Source organism: Corythoichthys intestinalis, chromosome 12 (assembly GCF_030265065.1).
Source record: "Corythoichthys intestinalis isolate RoL2023-P3 chromosome 12, ASM3026506v1, whole genome shotgun sequence".
Taxonomy (NCBI): domain Eukaryota; kingdom Metazoa; phylum Chordata; class Actinopteri; order Syngnathiformes; family Syngnathidae; genus Corythoichthys; species Corythoichthys intestinalis.
Genome location: NC_080406.1, coordinates 51304765 through 51319260, shown reverse-complemented (window position 1 = coordinate 51319260; position 14496 = coordinate 51304765). Strand labels below are relative to the sequence as shown.

The window sequence follows — 14496 nt, the reverse complement described above, 5'->3', positions numbered from 1 at the left end:
CGTTCAATGAGCTCTTATGAGGAGGAGGGCATCCAACTTTTACAAAGGCTTGGAGTTAATGTGGGAGCCGCATAATGCCCTTTATTTTGAATTGGTGCTTTTATGTTTATTTCTTTACATTTCACTTCGAAGTAATGGCAATTTTGTTGTGCCAGTTGATGTTAATTGAGCATTAATTGTTAATATAATTAATTAAAGGTAATTGGCTCTAAGTAAACCTTGTCATAATTTTATCGCATCAGGCGGGTCGGCTCTCAAGCTCAATGAGGACCAAGTCACATCTCCAGGTCCTCCTCTGAGAACCTGGGCAAAAAAATTATGTGCACCCCTGTATATAATATATAATGTGTAGAACATGAAAAGTAATGTCAGTTACTTTGCTGAGTAACGAATTACTTTAACAATGAGGTAACAGTTCCACTTTGGGAGAAGTAATTTGTCACTGTAATTCCTGTTTTTTACAGTAAGATTAACAACACTGACTTTGGATGAGAGTACACAATAATATAGGATAAGATCTTTAATGAGAACTTATGGAAAATGAACCTGTAAAATTTCCCTCAGTAGCTCCACTCAAAATTTTGTCATTGACATATATTTGATCGGTGGGAACATGAAGTGCATATGAGCACCAAGCCAGTCGTCAGGGTGGGGCAAACGGGTATATTGTCCTGGGCCTCAGGACCATAGGGGCCCCTGAAAACCCTTGATTTATTTTACTCTAAATTCACTTTTTTTTTTTTTTTTTTTAAATCATTGTCTGATTAAATATTATGTCCTACTCGATATATACTTCAAAACTTTAACATATTAAATATGTCCTCTGTCTTAGCAGAGAACGGTTTGACCCCCGCTCTGGCGCAATCAAGGCTACACTAGATACGTGCCCTGAAGCGGGAAATTAAAATCTGTCATTGTTATAAACTCTAAACATGGCGAGTCGTCATAAATCAGGTGCGCAGAAAAGAAAAGAAAAGGAAAAAGAAAAAGAGATTAAGCTCATAGAGGTGAACGAGAAAAAAAAAAAAGTTTATTTATTAATTAGTTTGGATTTATCTTGGGTTTACAACCCACTGTGTATTATAGAAAACGCTATGTAACGTTTTGTTGCTTAGCAGGCAGGCATAGCACTCTCAGTTGAATTGGCTTGTAGCCTACATGGGACAATAGATGGAAATTGTTTGTTTATATTGTGTCACATCCCATTAAGTTCTGTTAAATGTGTCCATATTAAATTAAATAATTGGAAAATTTACACTGTAATTGCTTGCAGAGCGTTAAAATTACTGCGTATGTTGCCGTGACAAGCCGGTGGCAGGCGTGGGGGGCACTGTAATGGTCTCTTGTCCCCTGGCCCCTGCATGTCTGTTGACAGCCCTGACGAGCACACAAGTGACACAAGCTTTAAACATGGAGAAAAGTATTGGGACCTGAAGGAAGTATATTCCACTCGTAGGAAGAGAAGTTGTTGCGTCAACAGGGGACACTTAAGAGCACTGATCAACTCTTCCAAATCTACTCACATTATTTGTTGCCATACCATAGCGGGGTCATTATAAGTGCATCAGTCTCTTTCGCAACATTTTAACAGCCTAATGAAATTTTTGGTCTCCCCGATTAGTATTTTTTTAATGAAATCAAAAAGTGTTTGAATGTTGTTGTGTTTTTTTTTTAACACTTCAAATTAAGCATGCCTAAGGTGCCTTTGAACACTGGGGGGAAAGGCCTTTCCACAACGTATTACCACAACATTTGAATACATATATTTGTTCCAAGTTTCCAACTTGTCTAATTAAAAATGATTGAACTGAGTGGTGTAGTCTAACTAATTGATTAGGAGGTGTGCTACAACACTAATTTATATGCAAATACATCTTACAAAAATGGCTTTTCCCTCAACACCGTCACCAATGGCGTGAAGAAATATTAAGCCACCATGTATGACAATGTGTGTAGGTGTAACAAAGTGATGACACAGGTGGGAAGGAGGAGAGGGAGCAGCTGGACGCCTGGGATGCATGAGCTTGACAAGTCGTGTGGGTGACTGCTTCACGTGTGTCATCAAGTGTCTCTCTGCATACTCAATGCAACAGCAGTGTGTGCGTTTGTGAGTGCGTGTAGGCACTGCAATTTGACGTTTTAACCATTATAGATTGATAGCCCGTGGGAAGTGTTGTAGTGATGCGCCATTTTTTGGAGCAGGGGGGCAGTAACAAACCGGGGTGGATTTTAATCAGACAATATACTGAGGTGTAATCCATAAATTAGCAAGTGTGAGAATTTGATTAAATTTTCATCAATATTTTAAAAAGTGAAGCCTGTTTTAATAAGAAAAAAAATCTAATCTGCCTTCATCTTTTAAAGAAAACCCAGCGAAAGCGGGATATGACCATTCGTCCCTATAAGATCACATAACTTTTAAAAGAAATTGAAACATCAATTATGATACAGGAGGAAAACGTGCACTAACCGTGTCATAGGCAGAGAGCAGCTTGCGTGTGGGCTCGGACACAGTGACGAGGGCCTCTAGACATGGGTAGCCCTCCTTCAGCACCATTGTGACCCCGATGGTGCCCTCTGGGCTTTGCAGCCTGGTGGCCAGGCTCTGGATGCACTGTTTGAGTTTGGCCACCGTGGGGAGCCCACACTGTTCTTTGAAACTGGCAATGGTACCCTGAAAGCAGAAAAATATTTATAACAAAAATCAAGAGTTGAGGCAAGATCTAAGTAGATTTGGCCAGACCGGACAAGAAAAATACCACGCCAAATACCAGAATGCAAGTGTAAGCATGCGTCAGAATTGCAGCTACGGAGGTGTGATGAATGACTGACTGTTGCAGAATGAGTCCTCAGTGTGTGTGTGTGTGTATGCGTGTATAAAAACAGGTGGGTGAGTGGCTGCAAACCAGTAGCTTCGTATGTTGCAGCTAATAATAAACATTTAATAATCCTCCTCCGCTGTTTTTTACTGAATCTTATCACCACATATTTCATTTTATTTTTGACGTTATCATATTTAGGATAAAATTTTCATCACAAAATTTCCACTGCATGTACAGGAAATCTTTTATTAAGGTTGAGTTTTCATTTTTTTTCTTATATTTTAGCGATGTGTTTTGTTCTAATTGCATAATATTAAAGTTACACGAGGAATTCACTTACTAATTCATTAATTTTCCATACCGCTTATCATCACGAGGGTCACAGGGGTGCTGGAGCCTATCCCAACTAGCTATGGGCTGATCGCAGGGCACAATGAGACAAACAAACATCCATGCACACACTCCTACTTGAACACAATTTACAGTGTTTAACTTATCGGCGGAGTTCGACTTGTGTAGGAGGGGGGACAAAGCATGTTGATGAACCTGAAACGCAGTGTCAGCAATAAAATTTGTTGTATATGTGTATCATAAACTTCACCATTAGTTGATGGGACACGGGGCACGGGGGGCGATCCATAAGAGGCCTATTTTTTAACAAATTAAAATATTTTCAAAACCAAAGCCACTAGCAACCTAAAACCCAAAACACCTTAGGCATATGTGAGTCTCCATGAGCAGCAGCATGAAAAAATTCAAAGTCGTTCCCTAATAAAATCTTGATTTATTATTTTTTATATAAGTATAACAAAACTTAAAATGTCTCTAAAATTCCCAGATTTTGTTGAAAAGGAAGTGATGCAAAAATGTTCCCAAATGAATAGGAAGTGGCTCCAAATCAATAGGAAGTACCCTGTATATGCCCTAACTTAACCGGAAGTGACTTGTAAATACTGGCTGCGAATGCTCTGGTTTCAGTGTCATTGAAGGCGCGAGACGTCCAATACAGTCAAAATGTATTGGATGTCAATGGTAGCCAGTAGGGTTGGGCATTGAGCATCGAGCATCGATGGGATCCAGTTCCAACACTCCGATGCTACCGAACCTGTTCGAATTTTAAAATTTTGGTTCCATGTTTCAATGCCCAAACCGCCGAGCAGAAAAAAAATTGCTGCCAAAACCACAAAGAAGAAGCCACAAGAAGCGTGTGTTTGTGCATTGCATCTTGATTACAACCATGCACACGGTGCGGCGTGCTCAAAAGTTTGGCTCACCTTTACAAAAAATAATAACCAGTCAGTGCAGTGCAACATTTGCAACACAACTATATCACGCAAAGGTGGCTGCACGATCAATATGATTAAATACCTCCCGCTTCATGGAATACAAGTGCCGAGTGCTAAGTGCATAGCTGAGTGCCCCGTATTTTACCTGCTTCGCCGTCAGAACCAGGTAAGTAAACAATAAATTACGTCTGATTTCTGCTGTCCCCGCGAACCGAACCCGGATTTAGCAGTGGATGGGTGGGTGGGTGGGTGGATGGATGGATGGATGGATGGATGGATGGATGGATGGATGGATGGATGGATGGATGGATGGATGGATGGATGGATGGATGGATGGATGGATGGATGGATGGATGGATGGATGGATGGATGGATGGATGGATGGATGGATGGATGGATGGATGGATGGATGGATGGATGGTACGAGAATAAGTGGTATTATTACGTCGGGCTACAGTAGATATCATATGTATATAGAACTAGATGCCAACATTAGTAAACAGCCGCCATCTTATAGCAGTAGACTTTTCCTATATGAGCAGCTACGTACTTTACGTTGTGCGTTGCCGCCTCCTTTCAAATCAACAGAATTAAAAGATCATCAAATTGTAATCAATAGGAGAATTTATATTAACGCTTCATCGTAGCGCCCAGCTAAGATACATGTAAGGCAAAAGAATATGTGTAAAAGTTTTCTCTGTGAGATGTTGGTTGTAATATGTCAGTGAAGAAAACAACAGTTTGGACATCAAAAGGCATGCAAATTCGGACAAAATAGGCTCAGGTGTTAAAGGGTTAAACAGGGACACCTTTTCAAAAAAAATACATTGAGAGTGGTATGAAAAAGTATCTGAACCTTTTGGAATTCCTCACAATTCTGCATCTTTGTCAGAATCACACAAATGTCAAAACCGTGTCTGCTTTGACTAAAACCACTCAACATTTATAAAAATAAGTAAGTGAACCCTATGCCTAAGGAGACTACAGGCCGAGTTATACTTCCACGTCAGACCTGCGCCGTCAAGGAAGACCCGATTTACCCTGACGCGGTCCAATTGATTTTTCAAACCCTAGCGTCAATGACGTGGCGGAAATGGACTGTGATTGGTTCGCTCAGACTGTTGTTTCCGGTTCAGCGCGAAATCACCGCCATTGTAAAACATTATTTTTCTAGACGCAGAAATGGACCAAGCTGACGGGAGTATCATCGAAGAGCAAGTCTCATCAAGACATCATAAAGCTTGCCAAATGGCAAGGTCAGCGATTGAATAAAAAAATGGAAGAACTACCGAGATGTGTGTGTTCGGAATCGAGTGGCCACACGAAGAGGTGACCCAGTCGGCCCAAAACTGCCAGCTTTTTATTACTTTATGTCGTATTTTTGGTTGGTGCACTTCATCATTTATTGTGTACATATGTTTGCTGTGAGTCAGTGACTTATTTACGTGTCACACTTCAAATATATGAAGAAAAATGCACAGGTTTGGTGTCAAAAGAGTTGTTTTGATCTTTAATTTTCAATAACAGACAGTTCACACACGATACATCATCACGGATTGAGAGTGCCTCGGTGCTTTTTATGGTAACGTTAACATCAAGGCTTCCAACGCAGTTTGGGAAGTTCAATAGATGCCAGAAATCTGCTATGGCTTCCCACTGGCTGGTTGTAGGACACGGCAAACAAATCGGGCTGGAGGGCTTTGCAGACCTCGGAAAAAACGCTGGACGTAGTGCTCAACGCCAGTTTGAAGCTAGCCGCCACAGCTAGCTGGTTTTCACCCGAGGCTAGAAGAACTCAATGCGGCATCAAAAGTTGGACTGACCGCCTCGAAACAGTCTTCTGCGTCGCCTGCGCCTCAACATTTGTATGATCAACATTTATTCAATGTTGATGAGCTGCAGATTCACATTCAAGCGTTCCATCTTGCATTGTTTATTTTTTTTCCGTTAAACTGGACGAGGAAGTCAACAAGCATGCCCCAAAACCGTACAAACATAACACAATACCCCTCTAGTGGCTTGGCGGTGAATTACAGGGCAACGCGTCACCTGGACGGAGAGCCATCGAATGTCGAATGACGCCGTAGTCGCTGCGCCGTCACCACAACGCGGGAGCATAACTCAGGCTTTAAAGAATATTTGAAACATATTTTTACCAAACAGTGTGTGCCCAATCACAAATGAGTGGTTTAAAGCTGCCCTGTCCACTATAGAACACACACCTGGTAAGGATTGTCTTGATGAGAAACATTGTCTGATGTGGATCATGGCTCGGTCAAAAGAGCAGTCTGAAGACCTGCGATCAAGGATTGTTTATTTGTATAAAGCTGGGAAAGGATACAGAACCATCTCTAAAAGTCTGGATGTTCATCAATCGACAATCAGAGAAGTTGTCTACAAAGGGCTAGAGTTTGGTACAATTGCGTATCTCCCAAGGAGTGGCCGTCCACAAAAGATGACGGCAAGAGTTGAGCGGAGAATACTCAGAGAGGTTAAAAAAAAGAACCTTTGAGTGTCTTCTAAACACTGACAGAAATTACTGGCACAGTCCAATATCTGGGTGCACACATCAACAGCATGTAAAACTATGGCCAAGAATGGTGTTCATGGGAGGACTCCACGGAGGAAGTCACTGCTGTCTAAAAAAAAATCATCGTTGCTCGTTTAATGTTCGCAAAAAGGCACTTGGACACTCCCCAGAAGTTTTGGCAAAATATTGATGAAACCAAAGTTGAATTGTTTGGGAGTAGCACACAACGTCATGTCTGGAGGAAAAATGGAACAGCTCACCAACATCAACACCTCATCCCCACCGTAAGGCATGGTGGAGGGGGCATCATGATTTGGGGCTGTTTTGCCACCTCAGGGCCTGGACAACTTGCAATCATTAATGGAAGAATGAATTCAAAAGTTTATCGGGACAAAATTTTAAATATTATTGTTCACTTACTTATTCTCCCCACTTCTGTCATTGTTTGAACACTATCCTCATTAAAATATAAAAACCTAAAAATATTTGTGTGGTTTTTGGTAAAGCAGACACTTTTTTATCTGTGTGATTTTGACAAAGATCAGTTCACATTTGATGGTGATTTTATGCAGAAATGCTCAGTGGGAGCTTATTGAAAACCTTTTGGGCTACAAAGTATAGTGATACATCACCTTTTTATACAGTATATTGTCATACCCTTACTTACTACTTCTTAACCCCTACTTACTATGTGACAGTATTTTTTAATATGGGCTATTGTGATGCCATTTGTAGAAAGTTAAAAAGTTTTTAGGTGTTTTAGAACAGGTGGCACGTGTTCAATGGGATTGTTATTTGTCCTTTTAATCTAAGTAAAGTGGGTAACGCCCTGCGATCTGCTGACAACCAATTCAGGATGTGCCCTGCTTACTGCTCATAGTTACCTGGGATAGGCTCCAGCGGAACGGAAAATGAATGAAGGAATGAATTAATAGGGTAATCAAATAGAAATAGTTCTCAGTATGATGCAGTACAGTTCATCATAAACATAATCAGAAATTTATAGGTCTCTAAAACTGTCATCAATATATCTTGAGTTTTTGAGCCTACCTGAGCTTCCTCCCGCAGGTCCATCACCTCTTTCAGGGGTGCGCCGGCCAGTTTGAAGGTCTCGTCTACTGTCTTGATACCCGTGTTCCTCAATGTGACATACTCGCGCCCGCGCCGGCCCACCCTCCTCACCGACAAGCCTCTGCGGTGGGCCTTGCCGCCCCCTCGTCGGTTAGTGACAGCCACGTGGAGAAAGAGGCTGGCGTGAGGTAAGGTTTCCCCCGTCAGGTCTAGCAGGGGCACGTTGCGGTAGCCGGACTGAAGGCACTCAAACGCCACGCTGAACTGGCCGATGAAGTCGTCTCCAATGTAGTCGTCATCCAGCACGACGAAACGAAGAAGGGCAAGCTCGGGCATGTTGACCTGGATATGGAGGAAAAAGACAAAGATTTCTTCTATACGATCACGACATATTCACTGAGGAGCAAATGAATATGTGAGGAGCAGAAGCAGAAGCACCCCTTGGGATTTAGCAAGTTCACCCACTTAGAAAATGGGTAGAGGTCTGAAATTTCAATCATAGATGCATTTCCGCTCATAGAGACATAATCCAAAAAGAAAATCCGGAATTCACAATGTATGATTTTTCAATATTTTTTTTGTAATTTACTGGGGTTCATAAGTATTTGTACCCCTGAGAAAATCAGTGCTAATATTTAATGCAGAAGAAGCCTTTGTTTGCAATTACAGAGGTCAGATGCTTTCTGTAATTCTTCGCCAGGTTTTCACATATGGACAACAGGAATTTTGGCCCATTCCTCCACACAAATCTTCTCTAAATCTCTAAAGTTTTCGTGGCTGTCATTGAGACACACGAAGTTTCAGCTGCATCCAAAGATTGTCTATTGGATCGAGGTCTGGAGACTGGCTACGCCACTCCAGAAACTTGATATGCTTCTCACACAGCCACTCCTTGATTAGCTTGGCTGTGTACTTTTGATCATTGTCATGTTGGAAGATCCAGCCACGATTTATCTTCAAGTCTCTGTCTGGGGGAAGGACGTTGTGGCTAAAAATCTGACGATTCATTTCACCATTCATCCTCTGCTTTATACACTACAGTCATCCTGTACCCTTTGTTGAAAAGCAGCCCCAAAGCCTGAGGTTTCCACCCCCATACTTCACAGTGGGGATGGTGTTCTAGGGATTGTACTAATCCTTCTTTTTCCACCACACACGAAAAGTAAAGTTTGCACCAAAAAGTTCTGCTTTGGTCTCATCTGACCACATGACTTTCCCCCATGACCCCTCTGCATTATTCAGATGGTCCCTTGCAAACTTCACACGGGCCTTCACATGTACTGGCTTCCACAGGGGAACATTCTGAGCAATGCATGATTTTAAAACATTGCACCGTAGAGTTTTACTGACAGTAGCCTTTGAAACTGCATCCAGCTCTCTTCAGGTCATTTACCAGCTCATGTCGTGCAGTTCTAGGCTGAGCCCTCACTTTTCTCATCATGAGTGATGCCCCGCGAGGAGAGATTTCACATGGGGCCCCCAGTCCAAGGTAGATTGTCAGTCATGTTTACCTTTTTCATTTTCTAACTGTTGATTTATTCTCACCAAGCTGCTTTCCAATTATCCCATAGCCTTTTCCAGTTTTGTGGAGCTGAACATTTTTCTCTCTAGTATCTTACGAGCTCTCTGGTCTTGCCCATGGTAGCAGTTGGATTATGACTGACTGTGGGGTGTACAGGCGACAATAATGAGCTCATACTGTCATACTGTATACTACAGTCCTGTGTATATATACAGGACTGTCTCAAAAAATTAGAATATTGTGTATTCTAATTTCCTGAGACAGTCCAGTATGGGTGGTGGGTGGATGGTTACTCATGGGGTGAAGCTGGACTTTTTTTAAGGTAGACTGACAACTCTTTGAGTGTCATAATCATTGCTGATTCTCAGGGGTATAAATACTTATGAACCCCAGTAAATTACAAAAAAAATATATTGAAAAATCATACAATGTGAGTTCCGGATTTTCTTTTTGGATTATGTCTCTATGAGCGGAAATGCATCTATGATTGAAATTTCAGACCTCTACCTATTTTCTAAGTGAGTGAAATTGCAAAATCACAAGGGGTGCAAATACTTCTGCTCCGCACTGTTGGTGTAGATTGTGACCAGCAGGAAAACATGTACCAGGAGTCAGGACGCTTTGATAGAGACAAAAGAACTGGAACAAATAGCATTGTCGCCAGGAAGATAATACAATGCAAAAAAACGCTTTCAATCTTTGGTTTTCAAGACATTTAGCCTTCACAGGAAATGACTGTTAACATTCCCCTGAGGCACACCACTCAACAATTGTGTCTGACTCGTTGTTAATTTGAATGAGTGAGTGTGCACTGTTGTGCAAAATCATGTTGGCAATAATGTATTCAATTATGGACAAAATTTCAGGATAGGAAAGTCATGTATTATATGTAAATTACACTATTAAGGCAAATGTATTTGTACACCTCTCGGGGTAAGTCTAAACTTAAGCTACAATATTATGAATGTTATTTTATTTTATTGTATTATACAGGCACCAAATTTGGCATTAGTGTTCGTGATACAATTCAAGTACTCCAGCCATCTTGACAATCCTATATGATATGTCAAATGACCCTCGATAACTTAACCCTTTAATATTATTGTGATTTGCCTAATAAGCCTGATTAGAGCATTTAGTAAGATAGACGATTTAAAACCACATCTAAATTAATTTACCGTATTTTTCGCACTATAAGTCACACAAGCCAAAAAATGAAGCGGCACAATGAAGAGGAAAATAATATATAAATCGGACCGATGTATAAGTCGCATTTTCAGGGGCAATTTATTAGATAAAATCCAACACCAAGAACAGACATGTCATCTTGAAATGCAATTTAAAATAAAATACAATAGAGAACAACAGGCTTTCTAAGTGTACTGTATGCTAACATTACATGACGCATAAACAATAAGCTGAGAATGAGCCCAGTATGTAAATGTAACATATCTATTAAGAGGTATTTAGATAACTGTAACATAAAGAATATGTTAACAAGTTTACCAAACCATTAGTGTCACTCCAAATCACTAAATCAAATGAAATCTTCATCCTCGGAATCACTTACAGTGGTATGAAAAAGTATCCGAACCATTTGGGATTTCTCACATTTCTGCATAAAATCACCATCAAATGTGATCTGATCTTTGTCAAAATCAGACAGATGGAAATACAGTGTCTGCTTTAACTAAAACCACCCAAACAATTATAGGTTTTCATATTTTAATGAAGATAGCATGCAAACAATGACGGGGGGGGGGGATAAGTAAGTGTCTGCCTCTGCCTAATTCTTACCAAACATTTTAATTCAGGAGTTGCCCAATCACTGATGAGTGGTTTTAAGCTGCCCTGCCCACTATGAAACACACACCTGAAAAGAAATGACTTGATGAGAACCATTGTCTAATGTTCATCATGGCTCGGTCAAAAGAGCTGTCTTAAGACCTGCAATCAAGGATTGTTGATTTGTATAAATCTGGGAAAGGGTACAAAACCATCTCAAAAACTCTGGATGTTCATCAATCGACAGTCAGAGAAGTTGTCTACAAATGGAGAGAGTATGGCACTGTTGCTTCTCTCCCAAGAAGTGGCCGTCCAGCAAAGATGATGCCAAGAGTTCAGCGCAGAATACTCAGAGATGTAGAAGTAAAAAAAAAAAAAAAAAAAAAACTCGAGTGTCTGCTAAAGACTTACAGAAATCACTGGCACAGTCCAATATTTCTGTGCACACATCAACACTACGGCCAAGAATAGTGTTCATGGGAGGACTCCACGGTGGACTGATGAAACCAAAGTTGAATTGTTTGGGAGTAACACAGAACGTCATGTGTGGAGGAAAAAAGGAACAGCTCACCAACATCAACACTTCATACCCACCGTGAAGCATGGTGGAGGGAGCATCATGATTTGGGGCTGTTTTGCTACCTCAGGGCCTGGACAACTTGCAATCATTAATGGAAGAATGAATTCAAAAGTTCATCAAGATGTTTTGTAAGAAAACCTGTGGCCGTTTGTGAGAAAGTTGAAGCTAAAAACAGAATGCCGCAACAAGACAATGATCCAAAACACGGAAGTAAATCATCTTCAGAATGGTTTCAGAAGAACAAAATACACTTTCAGGAGTGGCCAAGGTAAAGTCCAGACTTGAACCCCATTGAGATGCTATGGTATGATCTGAAGACAGCGATTTATGCCAGAAATCCCAGGAATCTGACTGAACTACAGCAGTTTTGGAGAGAAGAATGGGCCAAGATTAGTCCTGATCGATGTGTCAGACTGATCTGCAGCTACAGGAAGCGTCTGGTTGAAGTTATTACTGCCAAAGGGGGGTACAAAATATTAAATATGATGGTTCACTTACTTATTTTCCCCCCTTCTGTCTTGTTTGCATCCTCATTAAAATATGAAAACCTATAAATTTTGGGTGTTTTTAGTTAAAGCAGACACTGTTTTTTTTCATCTGTGTGATTTTGACAAAGATCAGATCACATTTGATGGTGATTTTATGCAGGAATTTGAAAAATTCCAGACTGTTCAGACACTTTTTCATAACACTGTACAAACAACTCCAACAACTCCAACATGTTAAATGATATAATAATGTGTTAACAATTTCACACATAAATCACGCTAGAGTAAAAGTTGCATCCCCTGCCAAACTTTTTTTTTTTAAAAACTGTGAAAAATACAGTAATTGTTGGATTTGATAGCCCCCCCAAAAACATTCAAAATAGCTGCAACTTTTCCAATATGCTACCACATTAGGACTAAAGATCTGAAGAAAGAAAAGCTTCATAGAGTATTGAAAGTGTCATCATATTGTCACAAAATTGAGTTGCAGGAGAGGCTTAAACAGGGTTCCCTCTTACGAGGTGTCACTTGCTAAGCCATCGAGCCGCAGCATCCACTTTAATTACACGCTACAATAAAAAGCACGTCCCGCCGCTCCGCACAGGGACTTGCAATATAAGTTTCACACATTTCCGAGGAAGCCTTTACACTCATAAGGCGTTGGGAGAAGAAGAAGAAAGGTTGCAGAACAATCATACTGCTGTCAGCGTGACTCTGTTACTGCTTTGTGTAAATGCAGAATCAGTAAGCAATGCTTGGTGTCAAATATGAGGTGTAATGAAGCATACAAACACAAGTCATCCAATATACTTTATACTGTACATATTGTATAATACTGTACTTCTGTTGTAACACAAGCTTTTCTGTGGTGCTGGTTAAATTCCAAGTTGCTCTAGGCTGCAATAACTTCCAATTTTCCTCTTTGCCATCACATAATGTCCATATGGTTGAACAGGAAATGCCCTCATTTATTTTACTATTGCATAACTTTACATTGGATGCAATTGATGTGCTGCAACATTTTCCATGTGAGAGAACATGAGTTACTGAAGGGAAACTTAGGCACCAAGTTGATGTTACTGTTTTAAAAAGGCAATTCTAGCGTGGAATCTGCGAGGGAGGGCCAAGTTGTGCAGGGTATTTCATGCATGGACAAACCAGACAGACAGTGTGTGTTTGTGTGTGTGTTCTGATTTTTGAGACCGTTGGCTGAATAAAATAGCTCAGTGACATTTAAGTCAACATTGAGGCAAAGCTGAGTTTCAGGAAATGGTCAGAGGCACATAAAGAATGCTTGAGGAAATGCTTCTTTATTTAAGAAAGCAATAAGCAATATCTTGCATGCATTTACTCTGTTACATTCACTTGAGTAACTTTTTGAGAAAAAAATACTTCTTAGAGTACAGGTTATGACGTACCCGACTTACGTCATTTTGACTTTACGATGCCGGAGTGTCATCCTCCGTTTTTTAAGTCGCGTAACAGTGTCTCGTCCACCACCTTTCAGCTTTGAGGGTAAGTACAGTATATTATTTGTCATTTAATTTTGTTATTTATTCGGTATAATTAATCTAAATAATTGATTTCTAATTGCTATGCATATCCAGCATTTCATTGTACTATATGTGCAGTCCACTTTCCTTTGTTGCACTCAAACTTGTTTGACGTCACGCCAGCGCCACTTTAGTTTTGAGAGGGCAGAGAAATATGGAAAGAGTAGAGCCAAAAGAAGTGTAATTGTAAAATGAACATTTTCCCTGTAAAATAACAAATTTGAACTTTTAAAAAAAAAAATAACAACTTGTATTCCCAAATTTTACGTTGTGAAATAAACATGAAAAAACACAATGTGTAAATAAATAAATAATAAATATATTGTTCTACTGGAAAAACACACCTCCTTTAAACTAGTTAGATTCCCTTGTTTTTCAGTGTACTGTAAATATAAATTATCTGCCAGTGCTTCAAGTAAATTTTACTTAGATTTTTTGAAATAAGAAAAATAACTATTTAATCTTGTAAAAATAAAAAAGCTTTGATTTTTAGATGTATGGGCTTAATTAGAACAAATGTACTTACTTACTTACTTTACTTACTTAAAGTAAGTGGAATAAACTGACACATTAATCTGTTAACAAGTCTTTAAAACTCAAAGCAAGATGAAGAAAATTACTTGACTAGATTTAAAAACAATCTGCTTAAGACGTTATAAATTTGCAGAGTACAAGTTGTTGTTGTTTTTTTATTTGCAAGTGCTTTTTTGCTCTCAAATATATTGTTATAATCATTTGTTTCAGATGTACTGTAATTATTTTCTGAATAAAAATTAATTTGGTGTTCTAAAAGTCTTTTTTTCAAACGTGAGTCTTGAAAAAGAGGGGGTCGTCTTATAATCAGGGCCGTCTTATATTC

At 39.8% G+C, this 14496-nt stretch overlaps 1 protein-coding gene across 1 annotated transcript in view; it reads right to left on the bottom strand.

Annotated features, from left to right (window-relative positions):
• The window catches only part of plcl1 (phospholipase C like 1), a 201260-nt gene that overhangs the window by 18945 nt on the left and 167819 nt on the right, over positions 1 to 14496 (bottom strand). Inside the window, exons 8-9 of the mRNA XM_057852329.1 lie at positions 7689 to 8051; positions 2471 to 2674 (exon numbers count right to left, since the gene is read on the bottom strand). Coding sequence (XP_057708312.1) covers positions 2471 to 2674; positions 7689 to 8051 — 567 coding nt within the window. The remainder of the gene's footprint in view (positions 1 to 2470; positions 2675 to 7688; positions 8052 to 14496) is intronic.